This window comes from Numida meleagris, chromosome 5 (genome assembly GCF_002078875.1).
Source record: "Numida meleagris isolate 19003 breed g44 Domestic line chromosome 5, NumMel1.0, whole genome shotgun sequence".
Classification (NCBI taxonomy): domain Eukaryota; kingdom Metazoa; phylum Chordata; class Aves; order Galliformes; family Numididae; genus Numida; species Numida meleagris.
Window position 1 is genome coordinate 63,776,945 of NC_034413.1, and position 24,714 is coordinate 63,801,658.

Here is a 24,714-nt window from a genome sequence, read left to right on the forward strand (position 1 = left end):
AGGAGCTTGTACATGACTCATTCTATTACAAGTTGGCTTTTAACCAGGTGATGCAGAAAAACAGTAGTTTCATAGCTCCCTGACCAGACAGAGACTTCCTTTTCCACATTTTATATTTAAATCTGTTGCTTGACTTCAAAGTGGTCCGTGGCACTTATGTAAACTAATCAGCTTAATGAAAGGTACAGCTTTCCGTGGAACATGAAATGTGTACAGCCAGCTCACCTGTAGGAGCTGAACACTTTATATGTGTTGTGGAGGTGCTGCACACCAAGGTAACATCCTGGCGCCTGATGAGGACAGAGGATATTCAGTGAGAGGTGTGAGGAAAACAAATGCTTTTTCTGAGTATATGGCAATTTTTTTTTTTTTTGAAGACCTGTAACTTGGTGAAATCTGAGTTCATTTCTCAATACTGATAAAAGCACGTTAGATATCAAAAGTGCTTATCATCTTTTGCCAGGCCTGAAGACCCAAATTTTTTTAATCTTCCTTTCTTATTGAATGTTCTTCATTTATTTTGATTACCTCAGTTGATACGCAGTCCTGGGGAGGCAGTTGAGCAGCTTTCTAAAACATTTATCATTATTCAAGAATGTTCAGCACGTCTCGTTTCACTTGTAAGTGCTGGGATGCTTGTGAATAGAGAGAGAGATGCACATTTTGCTAGTTCGTGTTGCAAGTTTTCAATAGTCAACAGAGGCAATAAGCTGAACACAGCAAAGGGATTTGCACTGCATTATGCTGGAAGCATAGTTACAGTCCTAATTAAGTTTGAACTTCAGATACTTAGATTTAAAATAGCCTTGAGCTAACACGAGAAGAAAAAAAGTTTTAAAAATATGAAATAGCAATGAAGAAGGGAATCTTACTTTTGGTGGTGGTATTAGTAGATTTGGATAATAAGTACAACAGGGTTTACCTTAAAGAAGCCAAACTACTATGGTCTACTTGTTTGCTGGCAGGTTGTTAAGAAACAGAAACAGTGAACAATGCTTTAAAATATTTGCTATATTCTTAAATTATTTACATTGCAGTACCTTGAAAACTGTGCGAGTGTTTACAGACGCACAAAAAAAATGTTATTCTCAAAAAGCCATGTGGAAAATTTAACACAAATGGCATCACAGTCTGCAAAGTAGCAAAGATAACCATAGATAGCATTCTGGTATGCTGCTTGGTGTAGGCACATATCGATGTACTGCAGCCTTCCTCTGGGACTAACACGCAGGCCTTTGGTCAGGAGCTTTTCTACACCCCTTTCCATGGGTGCCAGCAGCCACCATCAGAGCCAGGCCAAGTAGCCTCACTCCCCATCTACTTACAGCCACAGACTCTGGCCACTATCACCTTGGTAGCCCAGTCATGGTGACTGTCATCTGCTGGGCCCCAGCCATGAACCCCCAAGGGATAGCTGTGCCAGGCCTGGTTCTGCCCCATGTGCAGAACTTGCATTTCTTCCCACTAAACTGGGAAGGGAATGATCAATCAATATCTTGGCACTGCGCAGGAAAGCTTCAATAAAATAAAGCCTGTGAATATACTTTTATCCTGGAGGCTTTGACTGAATATATTAGAGCCATTCAATAAAAAGTGTGGTAATGAATAAACCCTTTGCATTAACCTTGTGAGATAGGTATTGCTCTTGTACAGTTACAGAAGAGAAGAGGGACAGAAGCTTGAAAGGAGTGACTAGACAGCATGTCTAAAAACAGCTGAAAACAAAACCTTGTTTTCTTAATACAAAATTGCCCACTGCATCTTTTCCACTTGAGATAGAATCAAATAAGATTTCTATTCCATTGCAAGGCTCAGACAAATTGGCTGCTGGAGGTACAGAAAGCTTTTGAGAATCAAGAGCTGATATCAGCTTATAAGCTTATAAGGATCCAAATAATTCTGTTGATTTGGATAATTTTTTAAAAATGGTGAGATTTTAAACATTGTTACATTTATGTTAACTCAATTTCATAAGTGCCTCCAGTTCCATTACAAAACATTAATTAAAATCAATTAAAATGATTGAAATGTGAAAACAGGACACGGCCATCTACCTTTTTTAGGCTGTTAAGCAGTATTGGAAAAAAAATAAGAAAAAAAGATTGACTTAATTTATTAAAGTGCCTTTTAAAACTACCTGGTCAGCAGTGCCTGGGAATACTGCAGAGTCAATGCAGCTTGCTCGCTATGGCTGAGAGCAGGGAAAGCAAGCAGTAGATGACCCCTACACTGAGAAACTTTCAAGAACCAATGCAGAAAAATCTTTTCATAGATTTCTTTAATAAATTTCTCCACAGACTACAACTTAAAGGAGTAAAATTAAAAATGTTTTTGCTATCTTTATATCAGCATAACTTGAACAAAAATTGAGAAATATTATCAATGACATTTTTAGTATCCTCACAAGCAGTAAATGACAGTAGAGCACTGAACTGACTCAATCTTACATCAAATTCCAAGATACCTTAAGAATAGAGGAAGAGTTTTCTGCCTTCAGAGGTCCCACACTACAAACAATTTGGGCAGAGTTGAGAAGGTGAATGTTACTTTTTAGGGTTATAAATAACTGAAACCCCATTCCCTACCCATTTGTGTCATTTCTGTGTGTGGTATTGTATCTCTCCCATAATATCAATTGGTGATGACTTGTGCAATATACATTTTCACATTGTGTCTACCATGAAAGATCCGTAAAGCTATAAATGATAGTCTTCCTTCCTATTTAATTGTGAAATGCTCCTATTATCTTTAAATAGACAACTCCACAAGTAATGACTCCACAATGAACTGATTAGAAAGGCAGTGAAAAAAACTTGACCACTGAGTATAGCCAATACTTTTCTTTAAAAACACAATAATTAAAAAAAATCCTTCCAAAAATTATAGTCTCCAAAGATTTCCAGTGTAGAAAGGTCTCAAAGGTCATTCCTCATACCTGCAAACATATTAATACATGGGTATGTGTGTGTGTATATGTACGCATTTGATGACCTATGTGATGACTGACAGTTACTCAAAACCAGAGTTAAAATGTAAAATTCTCATAATATCTGGCTCACATCTATACAACTTTTTTAGATTTTATAGCACGGATATTATGCTTTAACAGTTAAAATGAAGATAAAGCTAATTTTTTCCAGGCTTAAATAGTTTTACTCAACCTTCTGACAAATCATTGAATCATTAAGGTTGGAAAAGTCCTCTAAGATAACCAAGTCAATGACCAACTCAACACCGCCATACCACTAACCATGTCCCTCAATGCCACATTTCCATGGTTCTTGAACACCTCCAGGGACAGCGACTCCACCACCTCCCTGGACAGCCCATTCCAATGCCTCACCACTCTTGAAAGCAGTATTAAAGAAATTTAATGGAATGTCACTGTGTAACAGAGAGAGCAGAGAGCAATATCTTCATCAAGAACTAAAAAATCTGGGGAAGATGCCTCTTCAGGCTCACACCAGAAATTCTACAAACTGAGCTAGACTTCAGCTTCAAGATGCAAATAACACTTTTAAGATATCAACATTCACCTGTTTGATTCTACCTTTGTTTTCAACCAGTTAGGCAGGCAGAATGAAACTGAAAATCTAAAATGAAGTCATCACGTTTTCAAGATTATCTTTTTCTTGGAGGTTTACATAATGCTTCCTCATTTCACTTCTTCACATCTTTGGACAATAAAACAACAATTTTAATGCTGTTTAAGCAAGTGAAGATGCTAACCTTGGTAGCAGGGAATCCCTTTCAAATCTCATACAGGCACTCATTAATGAGGGGCTAATAAACAGCAGGAGATATTGTTCTGTTTCTGAGTACCAACAGAAAGAAAATACTTCAAAATGCACAATGCAGTCAAAATAATTCCCTCCACAAATGCCATCAGTCAGCATTCCAGCTGACATAAATAATTACAAGACATAATTCACTATTAAATTATTCCTGCACTAATTTTGAATACTTCAATTTGTGTAGAAGAGAGCTAATGCCAGCTTGAACTTGGTAGCGATGGTTGTGAATTACTACCCACCATTAACTTCTTGATTGTTTTGGAAACCATTACTGTAATATCTTTTCTAGGAACTGCAAGAACAACAATCCAGATACAGAGGAATTCTTTAGAAATACGTGGCTTCAAGGCTAATGTTTCTGCTTTTTTTCTTCCCCACCCAGTAATGCCCTCAGAGAAGAGAGAAGTGGCACATCTCTACCCTTAGACTGCAGCTGTATCTGCACTGTAGTGACTCTTTATTACTATCACCTATATCATATAACAGTTTAGGGACAGATCATTAACATGTGCACTGAAACCACAGTGGGAATTCCAACAAGACAACTGTAATTGTCAAACTGGAATAAGCCTAAGGGAAGAGATGGAAATTTTCTTGCCCTTAAGGAGAAGTTTCAAGTGATATCCAATGAGGACAGGTAGCCAGGAGCTTTCCTTAAGATAGTAATTTTATCAGGAGGGTTACCAATTGCAGCCAGTCCCTAAGTCAAAAGGACCATTAAACCAGCTCAGTGGTCCCAAAGCACAGTTTCTTCTGATGACCCTGCTATCAAGCACAGGCACAGCACAGCCTTTCTTAGGCCTTTCTTAGTCTGAGAGACCTGGTGGCATCACTTCTCCCCCTGCCATCTCCCTGCATCTGTCAGCTGTGGGGAGAAACTAACATTTCCATAACGTAATAGATTTGACAAGTTCAAGATATTCATCTCTAAATGACAGAACAGCTTGACAACATGTTCTATGCATTAATAGTACACCTCTGTGTTCTGTAATTTCATTTCAGAAACAGAAAGCAACAAGTTAGCCCACAGCAAGAAAGGCTACAAATGAATGGCACAGCAAGCTCAGAACTAGGGCAGCATTTGGACCTCTTGACTCCATCTTAATATTCCTAATTTCACATATTTCAAGAGAATTGAAGCTCCTCAGAACATTAGAAATGGACAAATTCCAGATTCCTGAGTTTTCTAAGAGGAGCAAACCACATAAGTTTGATCTCGTTGTCTTTATGTCCAGCTGTGAGAACAAGATCAAGTGCATTCCAGCCAAATACAAGAGTTGCGCTGAAGTAAATATGGCAACGATTAGCCTGAGAGACAGTCAGGCTAAATCAAACACAAGTTTCACCAAATAGTGAAATTAAATACCTCGATTTAAAGGTGTCAGGTGGCATCAGTTCCAGTGTATGTGCTGGTCCGTACAGATTAACTACAAACAGCTTTACCGTTGGGTTTGTTTGACCTGCCTTTGAAATAAAGAAAACAGGAGCTTTAGAGGCACTGAATGAATCAGTAGCAGCTAAATAGACTTGCTCATTAGCATAATAAAGTATGTTTACAATAACGAGAAAGCTCTTAAATTTTAAAAGTGAATTTCACAGCCATACAAATTACACAGGTAAAGATATCAAGTATTAACTGCATAATTCTCTTGTTGTCCCTCACTGATGGCAGCCCTGTGGTGCAGGGCAAAGGGACAAAGCTGGATGTGGTTTGGTCAGTTCCTAAAAGAGCAGTCAGACCCAGCCTCCAGCAGTCTTTTCCAGACTCTATCATTCTTCCAAAAAGCTACACAACCTCTACCTGACACAGCATTCCTCCTCTTCCTTCCCCCCCATCGCTTTCATCACCATTTTCCCAAGACTTTCCTGAAGGAAATCTCTATTTTTGGCACTGCTCAGGACTCTGTCTTGGCAAGAGAAAAAACAAAACAAGGAAAAAACAACTAAAAAAAACCAACAAAAAACAAACAAAAAAAAAACACCAAAAAAACCCACTTCTCATTGATAAAGAGAAATAAAACGGTAGTTTGATATGTATCCACTGGGAACAGTCTGATAAATCTTGAGGATCTACAGGAAGCCAAGATTCATCCTTCTCTTGGTAACATGGAACATTACTATAGGGAATTCTCAACATGGAAGCAGCTTACAAAAATGCAAAACTGCGGAAGAAAGCCACAGTTTTCTGGACAGATCAAGTCCTTTGGACACAACAGATATCTCCTATCATTTGATCAGTACATTGGTTGCATAGTGGCAGCCACAGCCTCCCACAAGGAGGCTGTCATGAGTAATTTCTATCCTGTATGAATTGTAGAAAGACAATCTATGAGAGTATATGTACAGTTGTCTTGAATGTCCATGCACAAATTGTTCAGTAACACTAGTAGTATTTAAATTGATATCCTGTTTTGCTCTCTGTGTATTAATCAAAATATAAACTTCCTTTTTATGATTCTCCAAAGTCGGAAGTCTATATATACAACATGTACGCACATGTGCTTGTTCCAGTACTCACAAATACACATGGGTTTCAATTTTGTTTTTCAATCACAGTTATAATTTTCTCTAATGGTTTCATTCTATAATAAAGATTCAACCTTTTTTTCATCTCTGATGCTATACCACAAGATTCATTACCCATTAATGATGTTTAATGGGTAGCTAGATTGACATTAAATGGGCACATTAAATAAAGATAATGTTATTTCATTAATGAGATTACTATGAAATGAAATAGTATTGTGCATCACTTTTATGTTGAATTGCTAATCAAATGGAATTCCAATTTCTTGTTTACAAAGCTCATTTTTTTTTTAAATATTCATTACATTTTTTTCTTTTCTCTGTCACTCAATGCCTTTTGCCAATGAAAGCATGTGAACTACTTCTGAAAATGATATTACTTTATTATTTCATAGTACACATTATATTTATATCATACATACAATTGTTTCATAGTACCTGTTACAATCTATTTTCCACCCATTAAGAACAAGTACTTATCTCCAAAAATTGGTAGCAAGAATAGGGTAAGAGCAATGTTATCTCATGTCCTCAATGAACTTCCCTTGAAATGTCAAAGGAGTACCACACACACAGACCTATGTCTCACAGAAGAAGGAAACTCAGGTACTTTAAAACTGTATGTAAGATAAAGAAAACCTAGAAAGTTAGAATATAGTATCAGCATTGGTACTTAATAGAAAAAACGATGAATAAGGAGACATTTGATCAGGAAACCCCCAGAAACTGAGGAGCAATTTCAGACATTATCTGAATTGTTCTGTTTTTTTCCAACGTGAACCTAAAAATCTGTCTCTACATGTTCTCAAATACAGTGATGGTGTTTGTGTGTGTATACATATATATTATTTACATAATATAAATAATATTTATAAAATACTATATATAACACACATACATACACATAATTTAATTTATTTTTATTTAGTTTAATGTGACAGTATACTTTTTCCTGCGCAGTCCTACAAACACTTTACTCTTCTCTCAGAAGCGGTGCACTGATTTTAGCATGACATACACTAATGATGAAATTGCTGTGAACCATTCTGACTGCTGCTCCCTCACCTGATAATTTCTTTCCAACAAGAAGTTTTACAGTCTACTAGAAAAAACATACAATTAATATTTCCTGAAAAGTAACGTGAACCAAGTGAGCCTCTATTACTCCCTAGAAACACTCCTTTCATACGGTTGAATATCACCATTGAACAGGAAAACAGGAGGGTGCAGACTACACTCATACTTAGCTTACCTTAGGGTATGGATACTGCTTTCCTTTTGGATATAGGCCTCCAGTAAACCGGGGAATAACCATGTTGGGCACCAGGGAGTCATTTATGGTCAGGAATGCCAGTCTTTCACCATCTGGTGACCACCAGTGGGCAATGTGAGAGTGGAGAAGTTCCTCTGCAAAAACAGATCTCCTCAGCATCATAAAAGTAAGTACCTCAAACTTCCCAGCTCATCCAGTTGCCACTGATTTTTTCTTTCTGTGGCTACTTGAAATGAGTCTGTTGTAATTTTCCTAATTTCACATTATACTGTCTGAATGTTTAGATAACGAGGCATAGGAAAAGATCAAACTTACCCCGTCTTCCTCAGATGAATACTTTCATTGACATCAACACATTATTGTAAATGAGAAAGATAATTGTAACTGTCATACGTTTAGTTCTGTTGCATTTCATTATACATGTTTAATTAACTTTTAAATGATTTGGACAACTTTAATTGAGAGTTCTTCTAGGATTGACAATCTGATTTTTTCTTTAATATGAAATTTTATTATACCTGATTTCTCTGATCTGTGGCAGGTGGGAACATGCAGATCCTCACATGGTTGCATTTATGTAATGATTTTTTGGAGTGCAATATTTGGGGGCTTTTATGGTCAGTTCAGTTTTGTGGTTTTGCAATCTAACTTTTCAAAAATAATTAAAAAAACTTATTTAAATCCAAATTTTATTTCAATCCAAATTTTATTTGATTGCCAAATGAAAGTCACTCTCTAAATGTAATGCAGTGTTTTCTTGTATTTATTGTCATTGTATTTCATATTAGGAATTAGGAACAGAAGCACTCATACAAGCAACACACACAACTGGAATATCAATAAAGCAGCTTGTGACCAATTCCAAATTCACCCTGTACAGGTCATTTGTCTTCCAGCTGTGAAGAGACTTTTTTGTGTTTTTTCTTATGTATCTGATAACTGTTTTTTTGCGAGTATTTTGTATTCAAATTTGAAGAACTTGGCTGGAAAACTAACTGAGAATAACATAATAACCAGAATAGAGGCCTGACTGCATACATAATTTAAGAGTGTACCTACAAAAACTACCTAAACTGTCAAAGGATACTCTCCAAGACGCAAATCAGATTCTGAAAGGTTTGAAGTGCCTGAATGAGTTGAAGTCTCAAGGGAAGGTGCAAGGAAGCTGAGACCTATCTTCAATGCTGTATATTCCAGGTCATGCTTCTGCTCCCAGACTGCATAAGTAAAGCCTTTTACACAGGTGACCAGCAGAGAATGACTGGGGTATATCAGATAGCAAAAGTTATAATTGTGCTTGCTTTAATTATTTTGTTTTCATGGTGAAATCATTTAGTAGTTGAGTTTGCATTCAAACAAGGTTATTCACACAAAGTTATTTCCATATGATGGGCACACAGAGATAAGCTGAAGCATAACCCCAGACAAGCATCAATGCCACTATTGAGCTAGCTGTTGTTCTTTCCAAGTTCACCCATTTTCTTCCTCTGTTCATTATGAAATGTCTACAGCTTAAAGGAAAAGTCATTTGTGTTACCAAAAGCTTCATTTATTTTTAAAACAAGTTACAGAAAAACTACATCAACCTTATTTAGATACTGCTTGAGGTATACCGGTAAACTGAAAAGAAGCATTGACATATTGGCACGTGTCACGTAAAAGATTAATTTTGCTTCTCGTTAGTTCTTAAGTGTAGATCTTACTAATGCAGTAGTCCAAACTACATAAAATTCAAAACTGACACACTAAAATATGCCTTAAACTTCTATCTGTGTAATTCTCAGCCAGGATCTACTCCATACCTTCCAGACAGTTCTGCTAAAAGGTCTGGCAAATACCAGCACCAATCAGTTGCATCGGGTAACTTTCTGTGATCTCTTCCAGCCTGATTCATTTTTCAATATCCTTATAATCCTTTGCAGACTAGAAGGATTTATTCTTTTAAAGAATCTCATGCTGCATTTTGTTCTGTGGACTAGAATTGTACAATGATCCTTCAGTATATGGCATTCATGGTAGCTCCATGCTGGACCCAAAGGACAGAAAACACAGGCTGTCCCCTTCCAGAACAGGTGCCCCCAGATGCATATGGGACAGGCTCAAAGTTGCCCTGTTGCATCCATGAATATGACAAAATGTATCAACAGAGGAAAACATTTCAAAACATTCACTGGAAGTGGGTAACTATCGGATACACGCAAAGGATGCAAATTACCATACTAATTTCTTACTCGGGTAGACATTTTCAAAACTGCCTATGCGAGCTATCTGCTCATAACTCCTGAGATGCCAAGAGGTATAGATAAGATCATTTCTGAGGCCCCACTAAAGTGCCTTGCTATCCTGCACACCACTGTTCTTCATAAACACTGCCCTGCAAAACTACTTACAGTAAGAAAGATACTTAAGGTAACTGAGTATTTAACACACTCTATTAATCTATTAAATTAATGAGTCCCAGAGTCCCATGGAAACAATAACTGAAGTGTGTATTAATTTAAATCTCTTGTATCAGGCTAGATAATCTGCTCCAAATTTTTTAGTTAGTATTATTAAATTATTATTATAATTATTAAAGCATCTCAGAGAGAAACACCCTGGGCTACTGTACAAAAGGTAACTTCAGAAGCCGGAAAATAACACAGACTGAGCTGTCCTCCACTGCGTTTTTGCACTACTTTTCAGCAACAGCACAATTTCACGAAATCACACAATATCCTGAGCTGGACGGGACACATAAGGATTGAGTCCAACTCCTGGAGTCCATTTGGAGTTGCTTTAAACAAAAGCAGCAGTTGCACCTGAGGTAGCAGTAATGATAGTATTAAAATCTTGCTGAAACACTCCAATTGGATTCAAGAATCTTCTTAAAGTCAAGTGCAATCTTACTAACTGCTTTCTGGGGATGGACTCTCTTGCAGGTCATGTTAATGCCCAGAACGCCAAATACTGAAGAATTCACAGATAAAAAAAAACAGTGCACCAGACAATATCACCTTCTGATACGTATGCAGCAGTAAAGAAGGAAAATACAGCCAAGTCTGCTTCTATGCTCTGATTCTTCTGTGTTTCCAGTTAGGATGTTTTAATTGTAAATGGACTGGCACAGTTGTTCACACAAGCATCAAACTGAATCCTTTCTCTCCTTAACCGTGTGCAAACACAGAATAGCTCCAAAGGTACAAATGGAGTTATTCTAAATAAACAAAACATACATGTTGTTTAGTTTTATTTGAATAGCTCTATTTGAAATGCCAGCCCCACCGGAGTAGGTAGTGAAAACCCACTCTTTTATTTTTTTGAGGGGGGGGATTTCACTCCGAAATATATTTTTAACATACTATCTAATATTCACAGTACAGCTGATACAGTTTGGTTGAAAATAAATTCCTCTTTCTCATGAAGTATTGTTATATGCAAAACACCACTCAATACAAAGTATGAATAGATACAAAGGCAATCTTGCAAGAAAATGAGAAGTCAAAGAAGCAAAGGCAACCTGAGAGCATTTTTCAAAATAATCAGATTTCTGCTGTTGGGTCTGTACAAGAACCTCTCATCTGTTTTAATAAACATAAATATCTGTCTGGCTTACCTTCATATAACCAGTCTGCAATTCCATTAAAAATAATTCCTTCTTTTCCTGAAGATGTCAGGCGCAATGAGCTGCTCTTTACATCAGGCTGGTAGTAGATGTTATTTTCAAAAATATAAATCTGGATGAGGTAAGAGGGATGGAAAGAAAAAAGAACATTTTGGTAGATATAAATGAATGCCCAGCAAGCAATACACAATTTTCTCAGGCTCAGAACAGTCTACAGAATAATTTATCATGAGTTTCTTCTGACATTGGCTACATATTTACCTTTATTATCAATTTGGACAAAGTAAGAAAACTTTTAATACTTATGCCAGGCCAAATTCTTCCTTTGAAATTGTTTTTGCAGTTGAAATGTTTTTGTTCACTTTAAGAAACATTATGGCATTCCTCAGAATGGTAGAGGAGACCAGATTTGTAACAGTTGAATAGATAAATGAATTCCACTTATTCCTCTAATAAAATCTCTCTTTCTAGCCAAGAAATTAGACATAGTTCTGCAAGTACATACAGCACAGTACATACATCATAAACGTGAGCTGTAGCTTTAGATCAGTGTGGAAACTTACTGAGAGAGCAAAACAAAATCACACACTGCTGTATCATGACCATTCTCCCATTTGCTGGGAGACGTTCAAGCACTTCACTGCAGCACACTTCAGGTACGCGCTACCACAAATTTCTTCACCAGAGATATTTTCCCCAGATGAGGCTAATAAAAAATAAACATCTGATTTGGTTGTTTTTTTTTTGCTTTCCTGTGAAATTGTAACAGTCACGTATGTCTTTGCACAGCTTAACAATGGAATCAATCTATTACCAATATGACACTAAGAAAATGCAACTAGTAGCACAAGAGAAGTAATATACAGTACAAAGCTTGTGTAACAGGATTTAATTGTTGTGTGCTGATATACAGAGTCTCAGAGACAGCTAATATGAAGTAAATATATTTCCACCAAAGAGCGTTTTAAAAGCCTAGTTATTTATTATTCTCTCATACTTCTATGACAAACAACTTATGGGAAAATACTAACCAGAGAGCTAAGTATTATTATTGCTGTTACTGCTGTTCTCTCCTCCTCTACATTACTATCTGAAATAGATTACCCTATGAGTCCCAAACTAATGGTATTCTTGAAATCTAACAGTATGCACTTCATGATTTCCGGTGCATAAAGCGATAAAGCGGGATTTTTCATCCCATGAGGCCATTTGTATTTCTAATATTCTAATAATGAATATACATGTAGTGTCTTGTCTCTGCAGTGAAAAAACTGTCCTTTAAAGCCACCGTTGTCAGTCAAAGTACAAGATTAAGAACTATTCGTTTTATGACTGACAACTACTTGTGTTATGATTGAACCATGAAAAGGTCTGTAATCCTGTTATTCCTAGCTAGCAGACATTGCTAATTCCATTTGACATATTTCAGATAAGTAAATATCTCAGATGGAATACTCATTGCTGTGCCATCAATTTTCAGCTTCCTTGGCTTTACTCCTCACTCATTTCATAAAGTGACCATCTCCATCCTGAACCAATTCCTAGCCACCCTTTGAACATCCCCACAATCCTCTTAGTCTACTCTGTCATCTGAAGTTTCCCATCTCTCCTAATCACTTGTGTCATATGCTCTTTCAACTTTGAGAGCTACGGAAGAACATTACATTTTTCTTAAAAATATGGACTGGAACATTTTGAAGTCCTTTAGAAACTTCAAAGCCACCAAATAGATCTCTCCCTAGAAATTCTCAAGCTCACAGCTTACCTGCATTTTACATTAAAAATGACGAATTTATGTTCTCTTGCAAAACATTTTATGAAATACAACCACTCATTTTCCTCCACATAACTAAACAGCATGTAAATCCACACTGATGACTTAGGGCTAGCTCTGCAGTGCCTGTACCATTTTGAAAGATGAATATCTCCATACTTTAGGCTGTAAAAACATCTCAGAAAGACTCACCATTGTGGTTAATCTTTTAATCTCATCTATACTTTGAATACTTTTTATATTTCAGGAGGTGCCATTTGCCACATCAAGTCAACAAACTGCTATTTGTACCACCAGGAATGGCTACACACACACTGTGTACAAAAGAGCTGCCTAACCCTGAAGTCAGGTGTGCATTCCCCTCCATTCCTGACCATGTCAAAGTGCTCACCAGTAATTATTTATCTCCTTCATGTCTTGGGAATAAGGACTTGGAGTTAAACTGTTGATTTGCGCTTGTACAGAAAAACAGGGTGCAGAGCTGCAATAGGAGTGACAACATCACGGTGAAAGCTACCAGCAGTGGCCTGAGAGGCTCTTTGCTTGATTGTCTGCAAATTGTCTCTCTGTTGTCTCCCCATCTTACATTTCTGCCAAAGCACTGCAGCCAACTTCTAGAAGTCATACTCATAGTGATCTATTTTTGCACGGTAATTCCAAATATATTTATATGGTATGTCACATAGAACTCTAAAAACACTGACATTGTAACGGATCACCATTTGAAACTGGTTTTGTTCACAAGACACAAATCGATTTTGCTTGCTTTGAACATCCAACAGTACATTAGGAGTCAGAAGCAGAGGAAGTCTTTCAACATCTTGGTCAAACTCCTCCCTCCCCTGAAATACCAAAGTTCTTTTATTTTATATATATTTAATTAGAATGTTTTCAAGCTTTTCTTTCAGAACAGAAAAACTAGGTTGAGATGTTGTTTTAGGAGGTAGCTGTAGCTGCTGATTTGTTGCAATACGGCAATACACAGAAGCTGAATTTTTGAGCCATTTTTCCCAAGTTTTGCTTTAAAACTGTGTGAAAGAGAGTAAGTAGCTGGTCAAGAACTCAGACTACTACTTTTCCTACAATAGTAGTTAGAACAGTCAAATACTGACAGGCGCATAGCAAATCACAACACTGGAATAAGACTTACTGATCAAAACAGAAGAATTACTCTTTCACCAGAATTTTGCAAAGGTACATGCCTAAAATCCTCACTTAAAAAAGTAACTAAACATGAACCCAAACATTTCCAGAGTGAGCCTTTCACATACTTAATCACTTTGTACATGGTGTTTTGGGCGATGACCCAAACCAAAAATTTACCTTGTTAGTCTAATTCCATTCAGATTTGGGAGCAAGTAAAGCTAAAATGTTTTTTCTTAGTACTTTTTCTTAGTACCACCTTCAACCAAGAGTGGTGAGGCGTTGGCACAGCTGTGGATGCCCCATCCCTGGAGGTGCTTGAGTCCAGGTTGGATGGGGCCCTGGGCAGCCGGATCTGTTGCCTGATTTAGTGGTTGGCAACCGTGCCCATAGCAGGGGGGTTGGAAACAGATGAACTTTGAGGTCCCTTTCAACCCAAGCCATTCTATGATTCTGTACACTTGAATTTAATTACAACGTCATGAGTGCTAAAATGTTCATAGTAACTACTGAATCTTCCAACATTACTAAAAGGAGGAGTTGCTAACTGTGTATCAGCCAGGTACTCTCAGGAACACATCAGTGGCTTTGTGCCCAAAATGCTTTCACAGCTTTTAGGCATAACGATAAGAAAATAAATTGAAAAAGGCACAAAGTGGAACCAGGCTATGCTATCTTAGAAATTATCATACTTTTTTTTTAACCTCTTCACCAACTACTTCCCAAGTATTTCTAAACTATTTCAAATTATTTTTATCTAGGACCCTTTACTGGTAATGCTCTAAAAGGGTGTGAACATCAAAATCCATCATCTGCAAAATTACGACACTGTGTTTTCTTAGAGCTAAAAACATCAAGCTCAAAAACAAATGACAAACAAAACCACAGCAATTCTTTAATTATTTCAATAACTACTTTCCAATTTCTATAGGAGTATTTTGTACTAATGAAACATTAATTCTTGATAACGATCACATTTATTTCAACTGACTGAAGAATTAGAAGCTCTGCTCCCCCTGATATTCTATTTACTGCACCAATCCTTCTCTTTCTTTCACATCTGTCAGCGTCTAAACTGTTCTTTCATAAACCATCTTCTAAACTAATTTCTTCAAAAACCATTATTTGTTGCTTGCAATGTGTTTCACAATTGCATGTTTTTATTTAAATGACAGAAAACAACTTCATTTTCCCCTTTAGGTTCTCCGCTGAAGCACAGGCATAACCACACTCCTATGAGATAACCCATAAGTAGCAGGACAAGCTTTTTACTCACTAGTTAGGCATCAGCAGCAGCGTGTCCAGAGCTGTGTGGAGGTACAATTGCTTACTCTGAGAGCAGTAATGGAGCAGGGCTTTGAGCTCTGCAAGGGGGAGCAGCTCCTCTACCAACAGCTGCCAGCAACTGGCAGTTGGGAGAGAGTCGCTCCTGGGTAACACACATATGTATGTTTATAAATGCACATAAATATAGGTATAATGTATTGTCACTGCTGTTCCCAGTACGAATAGGACCCTTTTTGGGTCTAGAAGCAACTCATCCATGACACACTGAAGGTATGTCTGTCCAACTCTGTACCACATCCATGTACTTCTTGGCCTGTGTCACACCTCTCAGTCTCTAAAAATCACGGTAAAGCACAGCTGTGCTATAGGACACAAGCTTGCACATCCCCGATTTAATGTTTCCAAATTACCTGATATGAAATGATAGCAGAAGTCACTAACAACTAACCAATGATACAGGAGAAAATTAGTTAGCACAGCCTTTAAAGTTGCCCTAATACCGTAAGTTGAACTTGGAAATCTATTTCATAGAGATTAATATATCAGGTACTTAATTTCCTAACTTAATGAATGAATCTTTCTAATAAATCCTCAGGATGGCAGATTTGTTTGACTTACTGATTGATACCAGGATACATTCTGTCGTCTATCATGAAAGAAATACGTAATGCATTCTGCATGTATCAATGGGCTTTGCAGCCATTATTTCCCCTTGCCTATGTTTTAACAGCTCCTGAAATTAACTTTCTGAAATAGAAAGATAATACTCAGAATCCAGAATGTTGTCTTGAAAGAAAGAAATGGTGGAGTGCGACTACTGGCATGACCAATCATTTTTTCATTATATGCATTCACTGGCATACATATCTAGTTCAAGAAAGGTGCTAATCAAACTCTAAATCTACAGCTGTAATGCATGCAAAGAAGGCATCAGTATAATACAACTTTGGTTTAAAAAAATCTGTACTACAAGCACAGGTTTCTACCTGTTCAGCTTACAGTCCTAACTATTAACTGAGGAAACTGTGTCTCTGATTAATAAATATATAAATATCTGCTGCAGTCTAGAAAGACTTCAGTGCTCTCACTTACCCAAGAGAACATGACAGTCTTTTCTACCTTTCAAATAGGGAATGTGATCTACAACAGGACTAGAATTTCTAATTAGACCCAGAAGACAACCTTCAGGCATTTATGAGAAGCTGCTGACTAGAACTCAGAAAAGTTGCTGATAATAGCTCTAAAGACATTAACCTAAAGCATCGTCAGGAGGCACAGCTGTGGCTGTATTTGCTGTGTGACTCTGGCACACAGTTCATCAGTCTTGGGACTACCACAAACATCTTCAGAGCCCAACATCCTGCATAACAGACCACTCAACTGTACTATTTGCTCTTTGCAGAGGGGCTTTTATAATGTTGAAGAAACAAATACAATCCTAAGCATTCATCTAGGCAGTCTGGATAATCAGATTACTCCACCATAATCACAGCTGACAGCTACATCACAGCATATGTTCTATCAAACTTCCTCATTTCATAAGCACAAGGCAAAATTCCATTCCTTCTTCTTATGAGACTGCCATCTCATTAGTTAGGTAATGAATTCTTCAAAAGCTTCAAGATGTTTTTCCATCTTGGCTTGTCTCTCAATATTTCTTCTGTCTTCTTTCTTACCATACATCAACCGTTGTAAAATTCAACTGTCCTTAGAACAGTCAATCAAATTTCTAGATGAAATGTGTTTTCTTAATACAAATATTATCAGCTATTCACTGGACAGGAGAAAATCAAACAATTACTTTCTTAGCTGATCAGCAAATTTCATACTTCAGTCTTGCTCTTCAGAGATAAAAACATGGCTTCTCCAATTCCAGGCACCGCACTACATTGTCACAGCACTGATTATTTCACATCTCAGCCTCATTTTGCTCTCCAGGATACAGCTAAAGGAGTACAACACGTAAGTAAAGAATAAATGGCTTTGATATAGCCATTTTAGCCAGCAGTTAACTAGTATTTAAAACCTGCAGTCAAACATGCATTCATACATAAATGTTATGAGGAGAAATTAGCTTGAAGCTAAATACCTCAATCAAAACTCCAAAACTTTTTGACAGCTTTTATGCTGTATGACCATACACATACACACACACAGCCAATGTTCATTGTTTCCTGAACAACATTCCCATCCCACATGCAAGGTTCAGAAGAAACAAATGATCTTATCTGAACAAATAAATAAGTGGTACCTTATCAGTCATTTAAAAATGATTTTTAGGTTATTTTTATAAAAAAAGGTTGTTCAATACCCACTGTTATTTTGGCCACGATTATGGGAAATGAAGGTACCTTTGCACTTCCTTCAATTTGTAAATAATACTTGAACTAACATGGGACACAACTACAGAAGGAAATTAAAATCAAACCCCTGCATCCACACAGAAACCATTTGGTTGCTGTTTTTCAACATTTGCAGTAAAGGTAGCAAGTTTTATTTTTATTTAACATTTTTCTTACCGTATTCTGATAAAAATCTGAAAAATCATGCAAATAGCTCCACTTCAGAAACGTACAGTAAGTTTTTACCAACTTAAAAAAAAAAAAAAACCACACAAAAAGCCACTGCAAAACAGCAACAGTTTCTGTCATTGAATTACCACTGCAAATAAAGACCTGGCTTGGCATCTTCTCTACCACTGTTCAGTATCCTCAAAAGCCCTGACAGATGCATGCTTTTCTAAGAGCTACAGATTGTGTTACTCTCAGTCATGGTGTAATGTGTTCTCTCCTTCAGATCAAAACAAATGCTTTCTTGCCATCTATGATTTCACTTACTATACCCATGGGACTTACAGACTCAAATTGGGATTGCCAGACCATTATTTTATCCACTGTTACAGAAGATAAGTACCCCTTTCCGCCCTTTTCCCTTGACTAAATCTCATTTAGTTGAAGTAGCTTTCCAATGAAGAAAAAGGCGTACTTAAGATGATGTGTTCTGCGTGTCGATGCAACAGGAACGTAACTTCTGTTTTCCTTTTTCCCCTCACAGGGAAAAAAATACAAACTTATTTAGGTAAGAAAACACTTTCTGCAGTTATTCAGAAGAACTGGACATACAGAAACAAAGTGAAACAGCTATTTCTCATAGCCAGTTAGATGATCTGTGATGGCAATCCAAACATCCTGGTCCATAATGAAGCTCCTTTATAGCCAAGAGCTATGGGGCATGTGCTGCACTGAGCACAGAAACTCTTCAAGGTCTTCAATTTGTTGCAGGAAAGAAATGCATTTTTAATTTTCTGTAATGAAGTGGTGTTCTGATTCCATTTAGTTCATTCCTTCCAACAGTTTGAGACTTGGATAATTCCAGTCATCAACATAAGAAGTTCTACACTAACACAAGGAAGAACTTCTTTACTGTGAGGGTGACGGAGCACTAGAACAGGCTGCCCAGAGAGGTTGTGTAGTCTCCTCTGAAGATATTCAAGACCCTCTTGGATGCTTTCCTGTGCAATCTACTGTAGGGAACATGCTTTAGCAGGGGGTTGGACCAGATGATGTCCAGAGGTCCCTGCCAAGACCAACAGTTCTGTGATAACTGCTCAATTAAGAGCTGGCACAGGAGCCACTCAAATTACTCATGATACAGTATACTGCAGGGGTGGTAAGAATGATAGATATACTGCCATCCTGCTAGTGATGATGCTCTGTGTGTGGGTATATAAGTTAGAGAAAGATAGGTGTTGATTTACTATTCCACGTATGTGAAACTGAGAGCCAGTGTACACCAAAATCACCTGGAAAAAGAATCTGAATTCCAGGAATGCTTTCCACACAGTGGAAAAGTAGCAAGGAAAAAGGTTAGTGTCTACCGTTCCTGTTCATGGAAATGAGCTGAACAAGAAACTCCATGGAAATGAACTGGGACATTCTCACACTGAGAAACAAGCAAAAGACAAGGTAAGAAACTGTTATTTCCCAAAAATATAGTAAATTTAACTGTTGTGAGTGATTATTCTGTTAATGTCGTCCTTATGGGTCACACAGATAGCTCCAGAACCAAAGAGAATTACTATATTTTGGATAACATAAAACACAGGAAAGTGGCTTACAGAACTTTCGTAAGTGTGAATTTTAGATGGTTAGAGTATTCACTAGTGACTTTGCCCACTGTGATCGTGCAGACTTTTTGCTGTACCCTTTTTCACCTTACAAATTTTCTATTCAGATAACGTATGTTGCAGGAGGACAGTTTCAAGGAAGGTTTTATGGAATTGTATTGCAAAGTAGCTTTGTTACATCTCTTTTCCTGACGTTGCGTCTGTAGTCTATTTGGAATGTGCACTCCCATGAAAAGCAATTGCAAGCTCTAATGTGCGATACATTTCGCCGTACAACTGCTCTGAACATCACCAGTAGTGCAGAATGGCTCTGATCCTCTCAGCATTTATTTATTTATTTTGCAGGACCATCTATATTGGTGTAAAATTTTCTGAGCAGTTCAGCTCCAACTTGCTCCAGCTCTTACCCCACAGTTCCATGTGCACCATGATCCACTAAATTACACAGATAAAAGGCACAGCAGGTAAAATCGGCTTTTTAAGAGAAGTGGAGAAGTGTAGCATTAGGCAAAAATCTATCCTCACATGATCTGTCTCAAAATCATCAGACACACTGCAAATGAGGCAGAAAGCAAATAATAATTAATAACAAAATGATTATAATTGTATGCAATAATAACTATATTCATTCTTAAAGGTACCAATTTTCTAAAGATTATGATTGACTGAGGCAGGAATTTTCACAGGGGGTGCTTTCAGTCCTTTTGATTATGTTGCAATTAACAAACAAAGGAAGCAGCTGTTGATCACTATGAAATATGGGGGACCTCAAAACATGTACAACCCAACGTCATACGCTGCCTATTTTTTGTTTTTACTTTAGTCAGTTGCCATATGTTAACTCTATTTTGGCAGTAACCAAGCTGCCATGCATGGCATGAAGAACAGAACACTGAAGCACAACTTCTCTGCTAGGTTGAGATTAATGCCACTGCGTCACAGTAACATGTTAGCACTATCATTTCTGAATAACTGCAAAGAATCTACAAGGCTATTATATTTAATTACGATTTAGAACACTTATAAATCTACTGTAAACAGCAGCGAGCATGCACTTATAACGTAGCTACAAGATTAGTTATCACCAACATGGAGTACGCCAGGGCTTGAACTCACAGGATACTAGCAATTCCACAGTAACTCTGACGTTTACATCCTTGCTTTCCAATAAAATTGAGGAAGTGCTGCCCTTTCTTTTTCTGGCACATGGTAATTAAGATGCCTTTCCAGTGATACCAGAATACATTCCCTAATTCTGTCCAATTTTGTGGTATAAGAGTTCAGTGTTTTTAATTATTTTTATTGTTGTTGTTTGGTTGGCTTTGATAGCAAATATAAATGGATGAAATGAATACATTACATGATCCATGGCTGTATGTTTGCCTGCAATGCTTCTGGGTGGATTTCAGAGTTTGTGAAAACCCAGTCCATAATAAATCCTCCTACCTCATCTTCCCTGATTCTGATTTAGCAAAAAAGTACAATCAAATGTTGATACCACTTCTCCTTAACTATGCATTTAGTTTTCCTGGGTGGCTGTTTCTAAAGAATTTTAGACTTCTTTTTCTGCATTACCAACAGCTACGCAATTTTCACACAAGAAGCACAGCAGTCTTATTTTATGAGCCAGAGGACTTGCAGTTAATATTAGCTAACAGAATTAAGTGTGAATATTCAGATATGCTTTGCTACACATACACGTGTTGAACAACAGGATAGTCTAGAGGAGTGGGAAGGACTTCTGCTTTCTTCACTCCATGCAGGCTGCTACGGAGACAAATCCCAGCAACTGCTCCTAGCAAACGTTTGCATCTATACCCATTCATACTCCTCTTTGAGTGACTGTGTGTAAATATATTTATATAAATAACTATATGAAAAATAATTGGCTTTCTAGCATGATATGATAGATTTCCAATATATTTGCTTACTAAACAGTTACAGATATGAAAGTGGATACAAAAGTGCACTTAGATGTGTGCATGGTTTAGATATTGATTTGCACATTAGTTACATTCCATAGCTGTGACAGCAGAGTAAGAATCCGGGAGAGAGGAGAGATCTTTTATTGTAAGAATCAGGGGGAGGGGAGGATAAACATCTTTTATCTCCCCTTTCAAACTATTCACTATAAAGATGTTGGGCCTTTTACTGTTCTACCTGAAAAACAGTAGTAGAGGAATAACGCCCCTATAAAACGTGATTTTCTCATTATTTTTCATGTCTTTCAAAAGCAGCCAACTAGCTATTCTCACAAAGGGTGAGCAATACCTAACCTCTACTACCTGAAATTTTAAAATTACCTTTGACACCAGACACATTCATTGCATTTCACTCAGCAATTAAGTGATGAAGCAAATTCTGTGTTCAGCAACCTTGCTTCCACTTCTAAGTGTTCATGCTCTCTACAGCTCTCAAAACCTTTATGGAATACATCCAATCTTGATAGATGAAAAGGTATTTTTCTCTGTTTGCCCAAAAATGGCATTCTCTCCTTTTTTTTTTTCTGAGATGCAGAAAAATTATTTCACACTGAGTATCACTTTTGAAACCAGAGAACATACATTTAGCACTTACCTTTTCCAACACTATTTTTAAGTGAAGGGGCACATTTAAATTAATAATTGAAGATTAAAATTAGTTCTGTAGAATACCTTCAGAGAACCTAATCATTCATTTTTTTATTTGAATTTAATAATTTAGTTGGAAAGGCAAAGAACAGTTACATTTTACAATGCTGGTTTGAGAAATTTAAGAGCAAATTCAATGTTTAGCAGCAGATTACTGACAAATATAGTTTCACTTAAGACTATCAGGTAATTGATTCTTATGTGAAGAGAAATATTATATTTCCTCTGCTCAACAGTGACCCTCATGAACAAAATCAGTTTTCATATCAAAAACAAGAGAAGCAGAAAGCTTTCGCAAGTATGCAGTAAGTGTCTTTCATATAATTTCATAACATCATCTGATCATGTACTATATTCCATCTAACAAGTTTCCCAGATGAAATCTAGAACTGTGGATAGAAATATTTGGAAAAGAAAACAGATTCACCGAATGTTAGAACAGCCTGAGTTGGAAAAGACCCACAAGAATCATCAAGCCGAACTCCTGACTTCAAACAGGACCACTGAGAATCGAACTCACAGTTCTGAGAGTGGTGTCCAAATGCTCTTTAAACTCCACGACATTGGGGCTGTGACCACTGCCCCGGGGAGCCTGTTCCAATGCCCAACCACCTTCCCAACGGGTTTTTTTAAATAAAAATAATCATACTTAAGTTTAATGTCATACTAAAACATTCTTGTATACTTGTAGTTTTCAATACAAATTAAAGATGACATTTTCCTCCCAGTTTTACTGCCATTTGCCTCATTAGCATCACGAGCAAAAGGAAAGATGAAATAAAGCCTTGACATTTCCATATGTAATTTTAAGTTACTCATATTAAAACACAGCAAGTCCAAAGAGCAAAAGACTTTGAAAATAAACACAGATTAAATATATTTATTTAGGACTTATTTAAGTAGCATTAATTAGGCTTCTACTTGACTCATAAACCCTGAGAAATTTTCTTCCTCATTTGCAAACAGAAGTATTTTTGCCAGGAGGGGGTGCCAAGTACCCACAGCATTAATTATGTAAAAATAAAACACAACACAAATGCTTTCCACAAAGTAAGCAATTTTTATAGTAGTTGTGTTTTGAACCTTGACAGAACAAATAGTAAATGAAGCTTTTAGCAACTAATGGCTCTTAAAGAATTTGTTCAGCAAGGCATGTGTCTAGTACAGTCCCACTAATTTCTTATTTACTAAAATTAGTGTTTTGGTTAATCTGGATACTCAGCAAATAATATAACATCAGAGAAGTTCTTTTTTTTTTTTTTTTTTTTGCTGCAGTATTATCTAAAACAGTATTTAAAAGCAATAAAGAAATAAGATGGCAAGGAATTGTCACGAATCCAAAAGGTGCTTGCATTTTAGTGGGGCTATAAGTGTTGATAAGGAGAGAAAGCAAAATGGACCTGCTGAATGAGAATACAGCAGAGGCTTCTTGAACTAGCATGTTTATTTACGATGATAAAATCAAGTTTGGCTCCGTTCTCTTGATGAGTTTCCTTTTGCTTGGTTTTGTACAGTTTTAATATAAAGTGAGGTCCTTTTTCCTTAGATATTTTTTCTCTTTTTTTTTTTAATAAAAAGTTCAGCTTCTGTATCTCATTAGTTATGAGCATCCTGTTCCAATTATGGAACAAGAGGGAATGTTTGTTCCCTAACATTTTAAATATTTTCTAAAATTTGATGAGAGCAACTTGAATCCACAGTTCAGCTGTTCAGCTGCAGTCAACAAATTGTTCATTGTGTATACAGCATAATAGGTAATTCTACACAACGATGACCTAAATTGCTTTAAAGAATAATAAAAGCTCATCTTTAGTCCTTCCATTTAATAATGCTTTCTAGTTGATGGCATCAAATTTTTGATGAAGAAAGCTATCAATCTTCTGCAAAGTGATTTATTTTTTTAGTATTCCAGAGAGCTAAACCATTTTCTTTATTTTTGCTATGTTAAAATATGGATTTATTTCTGAATAAACATACACAAACAATCATTATTTATGCTTATCCATCCAAATATATAACTCAGTTCCCTTCACAACCAAATAATATATCATAGAATTATAAGCTCAATTCCATAATTAACATAAAATACCTACCATAAGTACAAAGGCAAAGTGACTTACATGGATATCTGTTCACAGAAGTGAACATAAAGTACATCATACAAAATAAACATGTACCACTAAGAACAAAATTAGGATGTCAACTATGTAAAACTTTTTCTTACAAGCTCTGTCAAACTGAAGAACTTCTAACCACACATCACTGATTGCTACTTTAAGTAATCTTTCTGCTGACAGATAATAAAAACTATCCACATTGCATCAAGCGCTGCGGAGGAACACTGTATCTTTCAAAGGAAACTGCATACACTGGAAATCAGATTTTACACTCAGACTTCTACTGTGTTATGTCTCACTGAACAAATACACACAGAGACAGCTCCTCCTTCTGCTGTCCAGTGCCCCCATCCCTGACTCCATGCACAATGGAATCATTTGCTACAAAGTACTGGAGAAGACCAAAGATAAGAGAACACTGAATAAGAATTGGGTACTTT

General features: G+C 36.8%; 1 protein-coding gene across 3 annotated transcripts in view; it reads right to left on the minus strand.

Annotated features, from left to right (window-relative positions):
- The window catches only part of DPP10 (dipeptidyl peptidase like 10), a 426,751-nt gene that overhangs the window by 36,390 nt on the left and 365,647 nt on the right, over nucleotides 1-24,714 (minus strand). For all 3 annotated transcript variants that reach the window (XM_021398541.1, XM_021398542.1, XM_021398540.1), the window contains 3 exons: nucleotides 11,189-11,309; nucleotides 7,573-7,727; nucleotides 5,161-5,258 (listed from right to left, as the gene is read on the minus strand). In XM_021398541.1, the coding sequence (XP_021254216.1) occupies nucleotides 5,161-5,258; nucleotides 7,573-7,727; nucleotides 11,189-11,309 (374 nt within the window). The remainder of the gene's footprint in view (nucleotides 1-5,160; nucleotides 5,259-7,572; nucleotides 7,728-11,188; nucleotides 11,310-24,714) is intronic.